Source organism: Micromys minutus (genome assembly GCF_963924665.1).
Source record: "Micromys minutus genome assembly, chromosome: 1".
NCBI classification, from domain to species: Eukaryota; Metazoa; Chordata; class Mammalia; order Rodentia; family Muridae; genus Micromys; species Micromys minutus.
In genome coordinates, this window is record NC_137969.1 from 151,222,399 (window position 1) to 151,242,730 (window position 20,332).

General features: G+C 46.5%; 1 protein-coding gene and 1 pseudogene across 3 annotated transcripts in view; one reads left to right on the plus strand and one right to left on the minus strand.

The window, feature by feature from the left end:
- Positions 1-6,059: 6,059 nt before the first annotated feature.
- On the minus strand, positions 6,060-6,683 carry LOC308416458 (high mobility group protein B1-like; annotated as a pseudogene). The gene has a single exon. The product of its transcript is annotated as a high mobility group protein B1-like (transcript).
- A 6,149-nt stretch (positions 6,684-12,832) lies between these two features.
- Positions 12,833-20,332, plus strand: part of LTBP1 (latent transforming growth factor beta binding protein 1) — a gene marked incomplete at its 5' end in the record, with an annotated part of 370,057 nt that continues 362,557 nt past the window's right edge. For both annotated transcript variants that reach the window (XM_080931548.1, XM_080931549.1), the window contains 2 exons: positions 12,833-13,308; positions 14,270-14,340. In XM_080931548.1, coding sequence (XP_080787674.1) covers positions 12,833-13,308; positions 14,270-14,340 — 547 coding nt within the window. The remainder of the gene's footprint in view (positions 13,309-14,269; positions 14,341-20,332) is intronic.

Consider the following 20,332-nt stretch of genomic DNA (forward strand, 5'->3'; position numbering starts at 1 on the left):
TCAAAAAATGGCTAATGAGTCTCAGTTACACATCTGTAGCCCCATAGCTCAGGAAGTAAAGGGTGGGGTTGGGGTATGAGTTCAGGCTGGCCTGGACTACTTAGGGAGACCCTGTCTTTTAAAAAAAAGGCGCCAACAACAGAAACAAACAAAATGAAAACCAAGCTCAGAAGATGAATTTATGAGTTCATTTGCAGGATGGCCACAGTCACAAACAAACAAACAAACACTGAGTGAAGCACTGAATAAATGAAGGAGTCGATGAGTTAACCACCCTCTTGGTTTTTGAAAATGGCATGGCTGTCTGATTTCTGTGTGCTGGACTATCAGCTGCCATTTTACATGCAAAAGGCCAGCGCCGTTATTTCAAAACAGCCAGCGTTCCCCATGGATTGTACACTGTGTTCCAGTGGAGCTATGATACCCCAGGCCTCTCTGCTCTCTCTGCCAGACTCCGGGGCCTGGAAATCTCTGTGGGTGCAGGCAGCTTCATTTGGGGCTCTGCTCTGGCCGGTCCCTCGCTCAGAGGGGAGCAAGCATCAGGGGGAGGGACGGCAGTGTTATTTCCGAGAGGAATGAGGTGGAAAGGGTTAAGTGCGCAGTTAGAGGCAGCTGGCACGTGTAATCTGACCCCGCTCAGCAGCGGCTTTTTAAACCCAGTTTTTAAAACCAGGAAACCTGGAGGACTCCAGACACTGGGCTGGTTTTACTGGTCTCCACTCTCTGTTTGGAAAACCAGGCTTTTCCTCCGGAACTAGTGTGTCTTTGGGGTATGAGTTCCTTCTGTTCAGCCTCAGTTTTTACTGGTTTCATTCAGAGACTGTCCTGGTCTCCGATAGTAAGGCAAAGTAGGAAGTTAACAAAAAAAGATGTTATAAAATCGGTGAGTGTCTGAGTGAGGGAGTTCTGTCAGCGTAAAAGTGTTCAGAGCCAAACGCAATCAGATTCTTACAGAACTTCTCAAGCTCATCTCAAGTTCAGAGTTAGGAAATTTTGTCCACCGTACAGAGAGCCACTGCTTGGTTTACTGGAAACAGTTTCTGACGGATGATGTGGACTTGGTAGGGCTCTGAATGCTGTGAGTGACAGACCTTATCTGTTGGTACTTGTGACCTGCTTTAGTTCTCCATGAAACCAAGAATGTGAAAATAAAGTTGTCATCGGCAGGAAGTGTTCTTAAAGTTCATGTGACATGTTCAGTGTGTGGCTGAGAGAAAACAAAGGGCTTCAGCTGTCCTCTGAAGGAAGAGGGCTGGAGGGAGGAGGTGAGGGCATCTCAGGGGGTGATGGGAGGGCCAGTTTGGAGGCAGGAGCCTGGCCTCATGTTTCTACAGTAGCACCAGGACCTTGTGTTTCTTTCAAAGGGGAGGACAAAGTGATGGGGAAATGTAGTTGAAGCAGATGAGGGAGTAGGCCGAAATTAGTCTGAAAAAGTATGGCTCTTCAAAACGCAGCCGTCTTGGAACTGGTGTGGATCGGTGGGTGTTGCTGTCAGTCCATTTTTGTCCGACTGCTTTCCACCTCTATATATGGACCTTCGTCAGTCGGGTGAGAGGCAGTGTGTGTTTGTGTGCATGTGTGTGCAGGGATGCATGCATGTATGTGTGTGTATGTTGCCAGAGGACAGCCCTGAGGATTACTCCTCAGGCCCCGCCCATCTTTACTCCCTTCTTTCTCTTCAGTTTTTGGGACTTGCTCTCTTAGTGGCTTGTAGTTTGACAAGTCCGCTAGGCCAGCCAGCCAGCCAGCAATAGTCACCACTGGGTCTCCCTAACCATCCCAGCATCCGGATTACAGATGCATGCTGGCTGCTCTTTGTTACCTCTCCCACAACTCAGGTCTTCGGTCCCACCCTCCTGTGTCTCCCTTCTGTCCAGTGAGGTTGCACTCCAGGCTACTGTATGAAATTATACCGGGGATTCAAATTACAAGGACTTAAGATTTTAGTAGGAAATCTGTGCAGCAATCCAACAGTCTGGGGCACATGGAGGTGGAGGTGAGGCAGGAATTTCCTTTTAAAACTCGGTTGCCATTTATAAGTGACTGCATCTGATTATAGAGAATATGATTACCCACCTGGTGCTCAACCAATTCTGCAGCTGACTGAGCATCTCTGAATTTTAATTTAAGCCAAGAAACTAGAAAAATCCCGTGAACTCTGTGAAAGGGCATGGAAGTATTTAAAACAGAGATTCCAAAATGGAATAAAAACAAATTGGAGCACTTCTAGTGACCAAAAGTCAAGTGTTTTATAGACCTCTTTGTTGAAATGCATCTCAGTTTGGGGTGTATCTAAAGTGATTTTCCCCCTTGATACAGGAACAACCGAGTTAAAAATTATTTATTTGTGTGTGTGTGCACATGAGTGTGTGTGTGTGTGTGTGTGTGTGTGTGTGCTCACATATGTACAGAGATGCCAACATGTCACAGCACGTGTGCGTTCATCAGAGGACAACTTGTGGGAGTCAGTTCTCTCTTTTTGAGGCTGGAACCCAGGTCCTCAGGCTTGGTGGCGAGTGCCTTCACCTGCTGGGCCATCTCAGTGGCCTTTTCACTTCATGGGCACAGTGAGGCTTGGTGAATGACATTAATGAAAGGTGTAGGTAAAATGGCATGGGATGCTATTAAATTGTATATCTAATGCTGCAGAGTTCCAGGTGAGAAGGAATAATAAGGAACATGCTACAACGTATAAGCTTGGGCAACACTTCATCTGCCCAGCAGTTAAGACCAATTATTGAAAAATGGGCCTCAGTGACTCTACACCACATTCTACTGTGAAGGCCCATAGAGTAGGAGAAACTCGTCAGTGACACAGCCTGGAGAGGATTAATATCTAGAATATACAAAGAACTAAAATCCAAAGCATCAAGACAACAAAGAAGCCAATAAGAAATGAGCTATAGATCTGACCAGAGAGATCTCAGCAGAGAAAATGCAAATTGCTGATCAACATTTTTTAAATTATTTTTTTATTGGATAGTCTCTGTTTTTACATTTTAAATGTTATCTCCTCCCCCCACTCCCATTCCCTCTTCCCCTCTACTTGCTTCCATAAAGGTGCTCCCTCTCCCAACCACCCTCTCCACCTCAGCTTCATGGCATTCCTATACACTGGGAAAACACGCTTTCACTGAACCAAAAGCCTCTCCTCCCATTGATGCCAGACAATGCTATTCTCTGCTACAAGTGCACCTGGAGCCATGAGTCTCTCCATGTGTGCTCATTTATTGGTGTTTTAGTCCCTGGGAGTTCTAGAGGGTTTGGTTGGTTGATAATGCTATTCTTTCCATGAGGTTGCAGACCCTTTCAGCTCCTTCAGACCTTTCTCTTGCTATTTCATTGGGGTCCCTCTGTTCAGTCAATGGTTAGCTGCAGCATTCTCAATATATGACTCTGACAGAGCCTCTGAGGAGGCATCCATATCTGGTTCCTGCCAGTAAGTACTTCTTGGCATCAGCAATAATTCTTGGGTTTGGTGGCTGCCTATGGGGTGGATCCCTGCTGATCAACATTTAAAACAATGTTCAACATCAGCTATCAGAGAAATTCTATGATGACAGTCAGAAGGGCTTGTCATCAAGACATCAAACAAAACAAAAACCAAAAAGACCCAAACCAAACAAAAACAAAAATAAAACAAACAAACACCAAAACAAAAACCAAACCAATCCAAAAACAAAAAGCAAAAACCACAGCTCTCCCGAAACAGCAGCAACAATAACTGCTGTCAAAGATAAAGAGAGGGGCTGGAGAGATGACTCAGTAGTTAAGGGCACTGACTGCTTTTCCAGAGGTTCTGAGTTCAATTCTCAGCAACCACATGGTGGCTCACAACCATTTTTAATGGGATCTGATGCCCTCTTCTGGTGTAAGACAGCAACAGTGTACTCACATACATGAAATATGTGTGCGTGTGTATGTGTACATATATATATATATATATGTATATATATATATTTTTTTTGGTAAAAGGATGAAGAGAAAGGGGGACCTTTATTTACTATTGTTGGGAGTAAAAACTGGTTACTATGGAAACCAGTACAAAATTTCCCCAAAGATGAAACAGAGCTAATATGAACTATATGTACCACTTCTGAGCATCTACACCAAAGACTCTACATCATACTAGAAAAACGCATGCTTACATGTGTGCATTACTGCCCTATTCACAGTAGCTTAGGTGTCCATCAATTGGTGAATGGCTAATTAAAAACATGGGACATAGATAAATGGAAAAACAATCATCCTGAATGAAATAATCACATCCCTAAAGACTTTCATTATTCTCCCTTCCAAGGCTCCCAGAACGTTGTAGAAGAAGGGTGGAAAGAACATAAAAGTTTAAAGTGTAGAATGCTGTCTCCTGGTCATGATACAGCCGTTCAGATCAAGAACTCAGCGCAACTGTGCAGGACTCTGGTGACCTGCATGAGAATGACCCTGTCCTTAGACAGCCATGGACGGAGAGGGACTCAGGGGGCTCGTCTGTGTCTCCTACTGAAATAGTGTCCACTGGGAGATTCTAGGAGTTGAGGAGTCACTGCAGGTTGGTAATGGGGAGTTTCAACACCCCCCCCCCCGTCAGACAGATGGCCCTGATTAAACCCACTGGGTTTTGATAGAAGACAAAAACCCCTGACTACAGAAAAGGGACTTGTGGGGAGAAGATGGGGCTTTAGGAATGGGAGAGTTGGGGGAGGGTAATAACAATGCCTGGTATACATGTATGAAAATTTCAAAAAAAATTTAATTAGAAGAACTAGTTTTAAAAATAAAAAGTTCTGGATGAAAATACTTGAAATCACAGTGAAAGCTGAATTAACAGATTATATTTAGTAATTTTCCACTGTATGCCAACTGTCTTTTATTATATGTAAGGCAACTCAGATGGAGCTAGAATAATCAAATCAGAGGAGGAAACTGGTGTGTGCTAAACTTCATATGTTTTCTTCTTTAAACTGGAGTAAAGGCAGGCTCATGATCCTGACGCCCACCTCTCAGAATCTTGGCGTTTTCTCTCCTCATAGAACTTGTTGCCCAGTCTATAATCTGTTTTCCTTATTTTCTTTTAAAGACATTTATTTTTATTTTATTATGTGTATGAGTGTCTTACTCGCATGTGTCTATGTAGTGTGTGCACGCAGTGCCCAGATTGGCCAGAAGAGGGCGTTAGATCATCTGGAACTGGAATTGTGGATGGCTGTAAACTACCACATGGGCGCTGGGAACTGAAGACAGGTCCTCTGTTAAGAGCAGTTCTTAACCTGTGAGCCATTTCTCTGATATCTCTTCTTCTTGTCCTCCCCTCCCCCATGCTGGACACATGTGCCTTTACTTGCTTGCCTGTCATATTGGCCTTGTACTCTTTGTATAGAAGATTCATCATTGTCAAGGCCAGGTGCTCATACACACAGGCACGTACCAGTTCAGGAGAAGCACTGATTTACTGTTCAGTACTGTATTTATTTAAGTTCTGCACTTAATATGGAAGTTGGTTTTGAATTTTTTTAATAAAAAATGCATTCAGAATGTCAACAAAACAGCCACTTTTTTTTTTTTTTTTTTTTTTTTTTTTTTTTTTTTTTTGCAATTACAGAGTGGTATTCAGTTAACAGAACAATTATCTTCGTATAAGCTTGCATCAGAGACAACTGAAGATAAAAAAAAAAAAAAAAAACCCAAAAAACAAAAAAACCAAACCAAACAAACAAACAAAAAAACCCAAAAGAAAACCAAAAGGGAAAAAAAGGAAAAAAAAAAAAAACTAACCAAACTATGGTCCCCATACATATATAACTAATGTGTGCTGTGCACCAAGAACCTGCTTTAAATTTCCATGCCAATCTACAACCCTAGACTGTACCAGGCAAGGTTAGTGGCTATTGAAAATACCACCAGGACAGGGCTGTCTGAAGACACATTCAGTAGTGGGAAAACTATACAGAAAACAAATCTTACATAGCCTCACATTTCAATTTTTTTCTTTAAAAGGAGTGAGTTGTGTACAGGGGGGTTAAATGTTTTATAGACAAGAAAAAACCTGTGCTAGAATCAACTTATTCATCATCATCATCTTCATCTTCTTCCTCCTCTTCTTCATCCCCTTCATCCTCCTTTTCATCTTCCTCTTCTTTCTTTTCCTTGCTCTTTTCAGCCTTGACCACCCCCTTTCGCTGCATCAGGTTTTCCTTTAGCTTTGTAGGCAGCAATGTCCTTCTCATACGTCTCCTTCAGCTTGGCGGCCTTCTTCTCATAGGGCTGCTTGTCATCCTCGGCAGTGTTGGTCCACATCTCCCCTAGTTTCTTTGCGACATCACCAATGGATAAGCCAGGATGCTCACCTTTGATTTTGGGCGGTACTCAGAACAGAACAAGAAGAAGGCCGAAGGAGGCCTCTTGGGTGCATTGGGGTCCTTGAACTTCTTTTTGGTGTCCCCTTTGGGGGGATGTAGGATTTCATTTCTCTTTCAGAACGAGCCTTGTCAGCCTTTGCCATATCTTCAAATTTCCCCTTTTCTTTAGCAGACATGGTCTTCACATCTCTGAGAACTTCTTGAAGAACTCTGAGAAGTTGACAGAAGCATCCGGGTGCTTCTTCTTGTGCTCCTCCCGGCAGGTTTGCACAGAGAATGCACATGAGGACGTTTGTCTCTCGGCTTCTTAGGATCTCCTTTGCCCATGTTCAGTTGATTTTCCTCCGCGAGGCAGAGTCGCTCAGTGCCCGTCGGTCTCGCTTGCCCCGGTGCTGTCTCTATGGCTCGAAGATGGCAATTTTAAGACCTTGCCAGATAGTCAGTGAATGTTTATTGAAGAGCACTTAGAGATACTTTAAGGGGCTCTTTCTTGCTCTTGCCTTTTTGCCCCTCTCTGTCTTCTGCCCTCTTTCCCTCCCCCACTCTCTTCTCATCTCTTCACATGCTCATGGCTGGCCTCGTCCTGTCCTGTCCTGTCCAGTCCTCCCCTCCCTTCCCCCCTCTCTTTTGCTACCTTCTTAACTCCCCTCCCCATGCTCTGAATAAACTCTATTCTATATTAAAAAATACTTTAAAGGGAGGGAAATGTGGGGACCCCTCATTTTTATTGTTACCCACAGTGGAGGCAGACTTGTCTTTGTCTATCTTGCGCACATGGCTCAGTTGACAGATTCTAACATCTTCCCTTATCTATTGTTTCCCATTGAGACTGAGCCAGAGCTGGGAGAAGTTATGTACTTTACACATTTCTTACTTCCCCTTTAATCTTTTCGGAGGCTGTCTCTTAGTGCTGCTCAGGCTGGTCTTGAACTCCCAATTCCCCTGCCTCAGCCCTCACCCCCACCTCTTTCCCCTAGCTCTTGGATTACCTGTGTGTGTGTGTGTGTGTGTGTTCGTGAGAGAGAGAGAGAGAGAGAGAGAGAGAGAGAGAGAGAGAGAGAGAGAGAGAGAGAGAGAGAGTGACACATGAGAGGGGCCCATGGCAGTGAATCAGGGACCTGTTTGGAGTCTGTCTGGAGTCAAAGAGCTCCTTTCTGCCCCTCATTTATGCAGGATGTGGAATTTGTTATCTCTTCCACTTTCTATGAGGTGCGAAGCAGCTTAGCCACACTGCTAAGGGTGGTTTAATTCCAGGCCAACCCGGAGTGAGTTGATGTTCAGGTCAGAACTGGCTGATGTTCAGAAAAGGCTGTCGGAGAGAGCGGCCTGTGGAGTCATGCCCACGGGTGGTTGGTTCATTTGCTCGTTCCTTCGCCCCCACCCCCTTGTTATTTTCCCAAAGTGCTCTCAGGCATCTCTATTCTCAGCTTAGGCTCTCATTCTGTCCTAACCATGTTTCTTGTTTCCCTTCCTGTCCACATGGCTGTTGGGGCCATGTTCACTCACGGGTCTTTTCTTTTTCCTACTGTGCTTCATTTTTGTTCTATGCTCACCATGGCCCTGTTGTTGATTCCTGTTCTATGAATCTTTCCCTGACAAACCATCTCTCTCTCCTGTGCTAGTCAGCTCTAGTCTGCTGTGAGAAGGAACCACCTGGGGTCATAAACTACAGGCTTGTTTAGTTTGTGGGTTTGGAAGTCCCGGTCTCTGACTTCTCTTACTCTCTGCTGAGACAGCACGCTATGGCGGGGCGTGAGGCAGAACAGTTTTCTCACCTTATGACTTGGGAAGGAAAGCGAGCAGCAGGAAGAGAGTGTGGTCCCACAGTAACCTCTTGAAGGCTTGAGGACTTCCCACAAGCCTGCTTTTGCTGAAGGTTCCATCAACTCCCACTAATACCACTCTGGGGACCACACCTTTAAGACATTGATGAAGGGGCTGGAGAGATGGCTCAGTGGTTAAGAGCACTGACTGCTCTTCCAGAGGTTCTGAGTTCAAATCTCAGCACCACATGGTGGCTCACAACCATCTGTAATGGGATCTGATGCCCTCTTCTGGTGTGTCTGAGGACAGCTACAGTGTACTCATATACATAAAATAAATAAATCTATTTTTAAAAAGGCAAGGATGAAAGCCGTAGCATGGAGCTCTCTCCCTTCCAAACCACCTCCCTCTCACTGTCTCTTGCTCCCCCTTCACACTGTGCACAGACTTGTGACTTTTTAACCAGCCTCACTCAACCTCCCCTTCTCTCTTTCTAAGAATTTCTTGATGAGACTAGAGATGACTGAGGGGCTCTATGACGTCCCCTGGCTGAGGAAAACACGTGCAGAGGCATTTTTGATCATAGGCAGCCACTAACTTTGATTTGCGGCTGATCCTAAATGTAGGAAAAGATTTTCAATTACAAAACTCATAAAATGTAGAGATGAGGGAACCTGGCTGCAGTCTGAGTTTCACTAATGGTCTCAAAGTGCTTTGAAATGTTAGGCATTTGCCAGCCTTTCTTTTTTCCCTAATCTTCAAACCCATGGGTTTTAGTGGGAAACATAATCCTCTTTTCTGATTCATTTACACTTAGCTCATCTGAGTATTGTTTTCTAAAAACCATCTGAAGTCCAAGAAGTTTTATGAGATCTTTAAAGACTTGGTTTTGAACAAGGAAATTGTGTACTGCCAATACAAATGGACCTTGAACTCTGGGAGGGCGGTGGGTTTGGGGTCTGTGGCATTAAGTTTGGTTGAGACTTGGCAAAGGCTGATGCCGATGCCTGACAGGAACTGGGCCCTCAGGGTTAATAGTGAGTTCAGTGTTTGAGATGAGCAGCCATCTCATGTGAAGTTACATGAGGAACACAGCACAATTCTCAAAGATTATGTTGCTAGTTATATAAGAAACAAGAACCTTGTGTGGAAAACTGTGACCTTGCCAGCATCTGCTAGCCCCCCACCCCTGAGCGGGGCTCTTTGATAAAGCATTTATTTGCATGTCCGCGGTCATGTAGGCACACATATGTCTTACCAAGTATGGAGATCGGGGAACATTCATGTTGGAGGTTATAATTTGGTTAAAGATGCACCAGAAGTGGCTGCTCCTGTATTGCTGTCAGAAAGAAATATTGCCTTGTTCATTTTCAGTGGTAGAAAGCATTTGTAATTTCTTTTGTTCTTTCTTTTTGGTGTGTGCACGGTATATGTAATTGGTATATATGTATGTATGTGTGTGTGTGTGTGTGTGTGTGTGTGTGTGCGTGTTCACGCTTGCCTTTGTGTTTGTGTGGAAGCCAGAGGAGGACACTGGATGTCCTGTGTGATCATTCTTGCCTATTCCCTCGAGACAGGGTTTCTCATTGGACCAGGATCCAGGCCTATGACAATATTCCCTGCAATCTTTTGGTTTCCTTCCCCTTCCCCTACAGTACTGGAGTTATGAGCGTCTGTGACCATGGTCTGCTATTATATGGGTAATGGGGATTTGAACTTAGGTCTTTATGGTTGCACACAGGTGCTTTTTACTTTTTGAGCTGTCTCACAGAAAACACTTTTCTGTAGAGCCATAGATCAGAGTAGAAACCAGTTTTACTGCAAATATAGCCATTACAAGCAGAACCCCAGATTCTCTAGAAACTGAGATCCAGACAGGTGGAATGACTTGCCCAGAGTAAAGTAGGGAGGCCAGGCCCCCAGAACCAGCTTTCAGCTGTGCCCTGGTAAACAGCTGCTTCTGCCCTGAAGGATGTGTTGATATATGTCATCCCCTATCCCGGTCCACTCTCCTCCAACTTCCCACCCCATGGCCTCCCTTCCCATCCCTTGCCTCCAGATTCCTTCTGCGATCCCTGTCCACTGCAACCAGGTGTTTAGAAAATCTCTATATGACGCCCAAAATCTTCACCGGGACAGGTTTGACTTGCAGCCAGGAAATAGTCTCTGCTATGAATTGTTCACAAGATGACAAAGAATTATGGGCTATATTATGTTCTAGGATCATGGAAATCACAAAGTGCCTTGTGAAATTTTGGTTATTTTTCTCTAAGCGTGACTGAATTCAGCTGTGCATCTTCTTTAATGCTTCATTTAGATCTCATTTCCCCAAGCAGATAGGTTCTCTTACACAAAGCCTTTGTGCCTCAGGATACGTTGTAGCTCCAGATAGATACAAGGATGCTGTGTATCTGCTGGCCATCCAGTAGGCACTTGGTAGGCATTTGTTCCCTTGTATTTTTTCATATAGAACCCAAAGTTGCAGATGTGGGACAGTGAGTGTCTTGATCCTCCTTTTCGCCTGGCTCACTTTGACCCAGCTCTGAGGTTGGACTGGAGTTATCCTGTACCACTATTAGGGCTGGGAAGGGCTTTTCACACATTTGGTGTGTGTGTGTGTGTGTGTGTGTGTGTGTGTTTCGAAAACAGAGCTCCTGAGAGTAAAAGTGAAGTGCCTGTGGCCTGCAGCAATTGGTGATTATTTTGGGCAGTAGTCCAGGTCTCCTTCCTTTGTCTAGAGCATTTTTGTTTATGGAAGTGGCCCTCAAGACAGCACTTCTTCTGAAAGCTTGTGTTCAGGCTGCTGGCCCAGAAGCCCAGTCTTCTCAGATCAAATACTCACCAGTACGTCTGCAATATGCAGAGAAAATTGAGTGACTAAATTGCTTCCTCAACTTGAAATGATTTTTCCCACCATCAGTGACTCTTGAATCATTCTCACCGGCTGTCATCCTAAGCAGATGCACAGAAAACCAGCAAAGAACCAAAATTACTAGTATCTGAGAAAACCCGACCCTAGGAAAAGACCTTCTTTAAATTCACTTTAAAAATAAACATTTATTTTATGTGTGTCACTGCTTAGCATGACTATGTGTACAGGCACCTGGAACTGGAATTTTGGAAGGTTGTGAACATGTGGGTGTTGGGAATCTAATCAGGTCCTCTGAAAGAACAGCCTGTTTAACCACGGAGCTATTTCTCCAGTCCCTGGCTTTTTTGTTTTGTTTTGTTTTAAAAATATACAGTTATTTTCATGAACTTTTGAGTTCAGTCATGTAAAAACTGCATTCATTCTGTTGACATTGTTTTAATTTAGATTTTAGCAGTAAAGATTTCATTTCCTGGTTTTCTTCAAAGTCTCTTTTGCAGGAAAGCAGAGAGGAGAGGAGAGAGAGAGGGAGGGAGGGGAGGAGGGAGGGAGGGAGGGCGAGAGAGGGGGGAGGGGGGAGGGAGAGAGGGAGAGAGGGAGAGAGAGGGGGGAGGGAGGGAGAGAGGGGGAGGGAGGGAGAGAGGGGGGAGGGAGGGAGGGAGGGAGAGAGGGAGAGAGAGAGAGAGAGAGAGAGAGAGAGAGATTGAGAGAGAGAGAGAGAGAGAGAGAGAGAGAGAGAGAGAGAGAGATTGAGAGAGAGAGAGAGAGAGAGAGAGAGAGAGAGAGAGAGAGAGAGAGAGAGAGAGAGAGAGAGAGAGAGAGAGAGAGAGAGAGAGAGAGAGAGAGAGAGAGAGAGAGAGAGAGAGAGAGAGAGAGAGAGAGAGAGAGAGATTCCTAAATGCTCTGCTCCACTGCAAGGACCACCGGCAGGGAAACCTCTGGTTTTCTTCATCTACTTGGGCGCCCCCTGCTGCCCATCTCGCATTCTTGACCCTTATATGCCAGGAGCAGGGTACCACAAAGTCTTCCGGAGGTTGCAGTCCTGGAGAAAACCTTCCTTCCAACTAATAGAGCTAATTACTTTCCAATGGACAGCCCACCCTACTTCGGATGGCCCTTTCTGGGATCGGAACTACTGTTTTAATCCAACTCCTACAAACAGTATCCGAGTAAACTCAGGTAAAAGTGCCTGCGCTTCCAAACTGTATTACTCGGATCCTTTACAGCTGTTAGAAGGAAAGGAACGTTCCCTCACCTTGCTGAACCCTTTGTCTTCTCCTGGGACTGGGGACCGAGGACACGGGGAGCGGGAACCCCTGTCCACCGGACCCACAGTCCCAATCTCTGAATGTGGAGGGTGGTGGCTCATTCTCCGGCTCATCTCAAGCCTTCCCCAATTAGGATTTGCTGCCTGACGTCACGTCTGCCGCAGATTGGCTGTTCAGATCTGACACAGGGCTCCACCGGGGAGAAGAAACTTTTAAAAGACTTTGCAGCCGGGGCTGCCTCTGAGCGTCCAGCGCTCACGGTTGTCCTCGCCCACCCTCGCGGGGTCGGCCCCCGTAGCACCTCAGCTGCACCCGGCGACACCCCGGTTGAGCCAGGGGACCCTCACCTTGAGCCGACCGCGCCCCTCCCCTCCTCTCCACCCCAACTCCCGCCCCCTGCTCTCCTCCGCTCCCGGCTGGGGTCCGCTGCCTCTCAGCCGCCCGCAAAGCTCCCTCCCCTGCGGCCACCCAGTTGGCCTCCACCCCGCGGCGCACGGGCTCTCCGCCGGGGTCCTTGGGGATACCGAGGGAGCGCGCCGGGGCAGGGCGAGCCGCGCGGCCGGAGACTGCCCGCGATGGCGGGAGCCTGGCTCAGGTGGGGACTCTTGCTCTGGGCAGGGCTGCTAGCGTGGTCTGCGCACGGCCGGGTGCGGAGGATCACGTACGTGGTGCGCCCGGGCCCTGGACTGCCGGCCGCAGCCTTGCCTCTGGCTGGGCCCCCGCGGACCTTTAACGTCGCACTGGACGCCAGGTACAGCCGGAGCTCAACAGCCGCCTCCAGCCGCGCCTTGGCCGGGCCCCCAGCCGAGCGGACCAGGCGCACCAGCCAGCCTGGCGGCGCGGCCCTGCCCGGGCTCCGATCTCCACTGCCACCCGAGCCTGCGCGTCCGGGGGCGCTCGCCCGGCAGCTCCACTCTAAGGCCGGTGCTCAGACCGCGGTCACTCGCTTCGCCAAACATGGCAGGCAAGTCGTGCGCTCCAAAGTGCAGCAGGACACCCAGAGCGCCGGGGGCTCCAGACTGCAGGTTCAGCAGAAGCAGCAGCTGCAGGGGTAAGCCCACGCTCCGCCTGCCCCGCGCTCTGAGACCGGCCGGGGCCAGGAGACCTTCTTCTCCCCGCCGGGGGCGCTGCGGGAAGGGGTGGGCGCGAGGGAAGCCCGCTCACTTTTTAACTGGTGTTTTAACTCTGAGTGCATTGTTACTGAGCTTCGGGGAAACACAAAAGGCATTTATTTCTTCCCCGGGGCGTAACCTCCTGTGCACAAACCCTTCTGCTCTTAAACTATGGGCGTAAACATGAAGTCATACAGCTTAATCCCAAGGCATCAATTAAACTTTTTGCAACTCGGTTTTTTATTTTGGTTTACCTAATGAAAAGGGGATTGTGAGTGAAAGCTGGCTCTAAAGACCCAGCTCTCCTTGAGCATCCCAGAAACTGTAGACTTGGGTCTCCTGGCACCTGTGGGTCCTAAGTTGGTAAGGGTTTGAGGGTGAGACTCTGAGTAGACCACAGTAGGGGTTGGAAAGTTTGTACTGGTAAGTATCCCCACTACACGGCTTTCTCCCCATTAATCACAAGTTCGGATGGGGGCGACATAATTTGGACACTTGGCTTCTCCCCACCACTCCATGCATGGGTTCTCAGGGTGATCTTATTCTTTTGGCGGCATGGGGTGGGGTGGTGGTGGTGCTGGGGGATACTACTCTCTGAAGCAAAGTGGACCCAGTGAATATGAAGAAAGCATTTGTGTCCGTTTTAATTTGGAGTTTAAGACAACCATTTGCCTGGATTTTAAGTCGCCATTCTTGTTACACAGATCCCTTGGTTCCTCCATCCTTCCCAGGTGAATGGTCCCTGACCCTTCCACTGGGACAATTTTGGGTTGGGCATCCTGGACACACTTTAGAGCTCTCACTAATCTAGAGGAATGTGAAAGCAAGAGGCTGGCTTTTCAGGAACACTCTGAAAGGTTGAGTTTGCTGCGCTGGACTCAGGGTCTCACTTTGTTTCAGGATTAATGTCTGCGGAGGGCAGTGCTGCCATGGGTGGAGCAAAGCTCCGGGCTCCCAGAGGTGCACCAAACGTAAGTTGCTGTGCTCACAGTGGCCTTGCACAGTGGGCCAGGTGGGGCTGGCTGTATGTGTATGGGGAGTCGGGGGAGAAGATTAGGCTGGGGTTGGGGAGGTTCTACAGAGGCCTCTTAAAGAGGGAGGAGGCAGGCGTTGCCTCGAAGATGAAATCTGAAATACAGTACACTTGCAGCCTGTAGAACCATCTAGGAAGGACTGGATTCTGTCCGGCCTCCAGCCTTATGTTAGCCAAGATGCCCTTGTGTTCAACCCTGGTGTCTATGACTGTCTGTCTCACTTGGGGGAAAATCCCACTTGAGGTTAGGCTGTGTGCCAGAACCAATACAATTAATTGAATCACATTTGTACCATTAGGTAAAAAGCATTCGTTGACATGATGGCGGAAGAGGAGTAGGAAGTAGGGGATCCTTTCCTGGAATAAGGCGGGAGAAGCTGCACGCTGGGCATGGGACTTAAGGCTACCCATGTGCCCAGCAAGCTGTCTACCAATGAGCTATTTGTACACATGCCTCAGTACACACAGTCCTGCCCCTCCTGGAATTACAGATTTAAGCTAACCAGGCCCCATATGAAAAGTACAGAAAGCTTCCTGAAAGAGCTGCAAGCATCCTCCATTCCTGAGGTTGTTATTTTCCAGAATCTTCCTGCACTTGGTGCTTTCCTGGTTCATACACATGCTTAACAATACTTAAAAAAATAGATATAAGAACACTGAAGAACACTGTTAAGTTGAAGTTTACAATAAATGCATATTGAAGCCCCCTTGACAAGTTAGCTGGGAATAGAAAATATGTATCTCCACTTTAAAGAGAGTAAGCATGAACATTTTTATTAGTTTTCAAAATATTTTTATGTATGTGTGCATGAATGTCTTTGCACTATGTATATGCCTAGTACATGTAGAGGCCCGGAGAAGGTGTCAGATCCCCAGAACTATAGATGACAGGGTTATGAATGGTCGTGAGCTGTGTTGGTGCTGAAACCTGAATCCAGATTCTCTGCACGCGCACCCAGTGCTCTTAATCACTGCATCATGCCTAGCTCACAGAGTAAGCCGTTTTAGGTGCTCTCTTTGTAGAGCGGATCCATTATTGTGTAAACTGGAGTTGTCCAAAATTTCAGCTGCCTATTGACTTAGATTTTATAATAAAACTCAGCAATGTGCTTTGGGTTTATCATACTGACGGGGAAATAAAAACTGGATGCAATCGATCTGATGACCTTGTGTGATGAAAATGCCTTCGGTCTGTGAGGGAAACAGAAGGGGTTTAAGTGGATGAAAAGGATTTGGGCGAGTATCAAGCAATGATGGCTGACTTAAAGGCCTCCTGAGGGCCAAACGCCAGCTGCTAGCCCAGAACTGCTTAGGCTAGTAGCCACTGTAAAGTAAAACACTATTATTATTATTATTATTATCATTATTATCATTATTATTATTATTGACACAAGGTCTCTCTACACAGTCCTTGCTCTCCTGGAACTCACTCCATAGACTTGGCTGGCCTCAGATTCCTAGAGATCCACCTGCCTCTGCCTCCTGAGTGCTGGGATTCAAGTTACGCACTACCACCACCTGGCTCTCCCTGTTCTTAACTTCTTCAGTTACACTTGACAGACTTGACTGGAATGTGGCAGCAGCATTATTCTGGGCTAGGGTCTATTTTCCCCGTAACTGCATCTGCCTCAAAGCTGCTGTGACATGTTTGTCTTGTGGCATGGAGGACAGCCCTCTTTGACAGTGCAAAGGCAGTGAGACATTGCTGTGTGAAGGCTGAACACACAGGGCAGGAGTTGGGGAGATAGCTTACTTGGTAAACTGTCCTGAAAGCTTAAAGTCTTGAGTTCAATCCCTAGAACCCATCTACAAAGGCTGGGAGGCAAAGACAAGTGGATCCCTGAGGCTCACTGGCTAGTCAGCCTGGCCTAATTGCTGAGTTCTAGGCCAATGAGAGACCCTGTCCTCAAAAGCAAGGTGAAGGGTTTCTGAAGAATGACATTCAAGGTTGATCTGTGGCCTTTACATGCACACACATGCACATGTATCAGCACACATGTCCGCTCATACAAATACTCATCCATTTACCCCACACATGCTGAAGTGTGCTGTGAGGTTTCATAACAATTTCTTGGCAAGTGGCAGAGTGCCTTTGCTAAAAAAAAAAAAAAGACAACCCCCCAAGATTCTCCCTTTCTGGGGTCTCAGGATTACCAAGAAGCTCTAGAAAGAGATTATCTGGATAGCAAGCATTCCTATCAAGGTTTCTTGCTTCTCCAGGCCACGGAGGCAAGGACATGTGTCTGCCAGTGTGTAGCTGACTTTGCCTCCTGCAGGTCCAGAAGGAGAGGTCAGTGGCTACTTGTTGGTTCAGAGAGTTAGGGATGCCCAGTTGTGGTTGGAGCTGGAGGAAGTGGTGTGCCATGTTCACCCCATGATACCTGTGCCATCTGCTCTGAGGAGGAAGCTGGAGGTAACACTGGAATCTGCACAGTTCGGCTTTCCTGCTCAGTGCTAGAGACTGACGTCACAACTACTTTCTGGAGTGAGTGTTGCTGAGACAGAGCCTGGCAGCCGGGTGCACCGTTGAAAGCATCCAAGTTCATTAGCATTTATGAGATGGGTGCTTTTTAAGAAAAGCTATTATTTTATGTGCCTGTTTTTTAATTTTATGGTGTGTGTGTGAGAGAGAGACAGAGAGAAACAGAGGCAGAGAGACAGAAGACAGAGAGAGACAGAGACACACAGAGAGAGACAGAGAGAAACAGAGGTAGAGATAGAAGACAGAAAGAGACAGAGACACACACAGAGAGAAACAGAGGTAGAGACAGAGATACACAGAGAGAGACAGAAAGAAACAGAGGTAGAGAGACAGAAGACAGAGAGAGACAGAGACACAGAGAGAGACAGAGAGACAGAGAGACAGAGACAGAGCGTTCAGTGCCTGTCCAGGAGAGGGTGTCAGATCCCCTTGGGTTACGAGGTGATTAGGTGTCAGTGGCCCAGTGTGGGTAAACCCAGGTCCTCTGGAAAAACATCAGTGTTCTTAACTACAGTCTTACTGCAGGTATGTCCCGAAAGATAAGGGAGCCATTGTCCTTAGAGAGTTAACTTTGGAACTGTGCCTTGGGTCGAGAAGACCTGTGTTTAAATGCTGGACACTTCACTTGCTGTGTGGCTTTGAGGAAGTCTCCTGGTCTCTCCGGCTCTATGTTTTTTTCTACAGAAATGACTAAACTAAAAGTAGGCTCCCCATGTTAAGTCATTGAAGGTGTCAAGGTGAAAAGGAGTGGGGTGTGAAACCAGAGACTCTGAGTTTACTATTGGATCAAGTCAAGTAAACTCATTCACACATTACACGGCTCCCCAGCCCTGCCCAGGAATGCGTTCCTGCGGGCTTTATTCTTTACACTAATGGTGATGATTCTTTTCTACTATAGTGTGTATCCATTACCGGCAGTGTTGTGGCCCAAACATTTGGGCCAAACAAGTGTTTGGGACTCTGATACTATTTGAATATGTGTTTATATATGATGAGATGTGTTAAGGATGGGACTCAAATATGAAGTTCATTGGTATACATGTTTTTTGTATATAACCTGGAGGTAATTTTCCAGAATATTTTTAGAGTGCTTGCATTTTACTGAACTGTTTCCATGAAGCCAAGAATGGAGTTTTCCACTTGTAGTATACTGTTGGTACTCGGGACGCTCCAGATTTGGGATTTTAGACTTTTGGGTTAGAGATGCTTAATCTGCATTCTGTTAAAGTCATTGGGTTGCTTTATACCCTTGAATGTTTTATTTTGAAAAGACTCTAAAGGAGACTGAATGTGGGGCCTGGGGAGAAAACTCAGTCAATAAAATGCTTGCTGCACGTGCATGAGCAACTAGCTTTAGATCTCAGAACTTGTGTAAAAGCCGGTCACGGCACTAGGAGCCTGTACCCAGCTCTCAGGAGGTGGAGACAGACAGATACTTAGAGTTTGTTGGCTAACCTGTTTAGACAAATTGGTCAGTTCCAGGTTCAGGAAAGACACTATATCAAGTAAACTAACCAGAAGAAAGCAATGGAGGAATACATCCATTGCCTACTTTTGTCTTTTACATATACTTACACATGTGTGCACACCCATACTCACCTAAGCATGTATGCGAGCACACACACACACACACATACACACACACACACACACACACACACACACACACACACACACACAAGCACACGCACGCCACAAAATACATGTCTCTACTTCTCTCTGTGTGAAAGCTAGCTGCTTAGGAGGGGGTGTGATACTTAATTTGTAAAGGGGATGGGAATTGATACTGGTCACCCCCTTACCGATTTTCATCAATGTAACTATGTCAGGAAATAGTGATGTTATCCAGATGACATATAATCTGTGTGGTTCCCTTTCTCTCTCTTGATATTCCAACATTGAACAACTATACTTGAACATGATCTATTGTACCAGAATGTAAAGTAGCCGGGTGCCAGCACCACAAAGTGTATGGGTAGATGCAACGTATAGCCCTTGGTATTTAATGCTTATCATATTTTAAGGATAATTTAAAGAGTTTACATAGGTTATATCAACTGAACCAAAAGAGTCTCTGCATAAGAGATTGGATGTGTTTGTGGTCTTTATTGTTTGATTCAGTGAAGAAAATAATGCATCCCTTTGGGCCAGCTTGAATTACTTTGAGTTGATTGAAACTTTATTTAAAGGTACTTCAGGCAAATGATTCTGAAGGTGGAAGATTTAGTGAACCTTAAATTGCAAAGCAGAGATGAGAAACACGTAGGCAGCAGACCCACACGGGGCAGGTCTCAGGGCTCCAGCCACCCAGTGTTGGTGTGGAGAGGCCAAACCGCACATTAATGCTGTTTTCCCCTCCCCGCTCTGGTGTGTGTCTCTGGGAGTTGTAATCATAGTGTGGGATATATCTTTCTACCTTTTAATATGGGGGACTGTTGGTAGTGATCAAGAGATGGCATCCCTGTGTTCTCTTTCCAGTGATAATATTTGTAGAAGGATTTTGTGCCTCAGGCCTGTCCTCAGAGTGCAAACATTAAAGTCCACCTTCTCAGTTTTGTATTTCTTCATCTAATGTATCCCTGTCACTGTTTCTTCCAGTCCTTTCTGTCGTCCCCCTTTTTCAGGGTCAGTGTTGCTCCGAGACAGACTTTGCCAGTGGGTTCAGATCTAATGAGGAGACTGAATGGGGGAATAGAAAACACAAAAGGATAAAGACTGGCAGGGAAGAAGAACTCTGGCAGACAGAACTCCAGGCTGGTGCCTGGCACGCTGCAGGCTCTTTGTAAACGCATGCATGGTTCTTTTATTTACTTAAGGGATATCTGTTTAGTTTTTACCATGTGCCAGGTTCTATGAATAGGGGAGAGATGCAGCCAGCTGTAAGGAGTGTAGGGTCTGGTTTTACTCACAGAACTCATGGCACATCAAATGACTTGTTCTCTCCTTGGGAAGGAACAGAAAATCGATATTCCATTGCTTTTCCACTGGAATTCAGCCCATACTGCTTTCAGGGGTTTTGGAGGGGGGATGGGGATGGGGGACCAATCTGACCCAACCAAACCAACCAAACCAACCAACCAACCAACCAACCAACCAACCAACCAACCCTAGAAATGCTCATTAAATTCCATGCAGATGACACCTGGGTATTTGTACCCTCAGTACCAGAGAGGCTGTAGTAGGTGGGTGGGTGAAGGGACACCCTCAGGCCATCTCCTACCCCCTTTGGCTCAGCTCATTAGCTGGACTTGAGAGAGAGGCCCACGATGGTCACGCATTTTTTGTAGGCCTGCTATGGCCATTGACGGCTGTTCTGCCAATACATCTGCTGCAAAGTTTACCATAGCAGCTGCTGGGAGATTGTCCTCAGCCCTGACCCCAGTCCCAGTTGCTGGGGTAGGAGGCTCAACTGGAAAATTTTGTCATGTGGCACAAACACTGAAGGGAA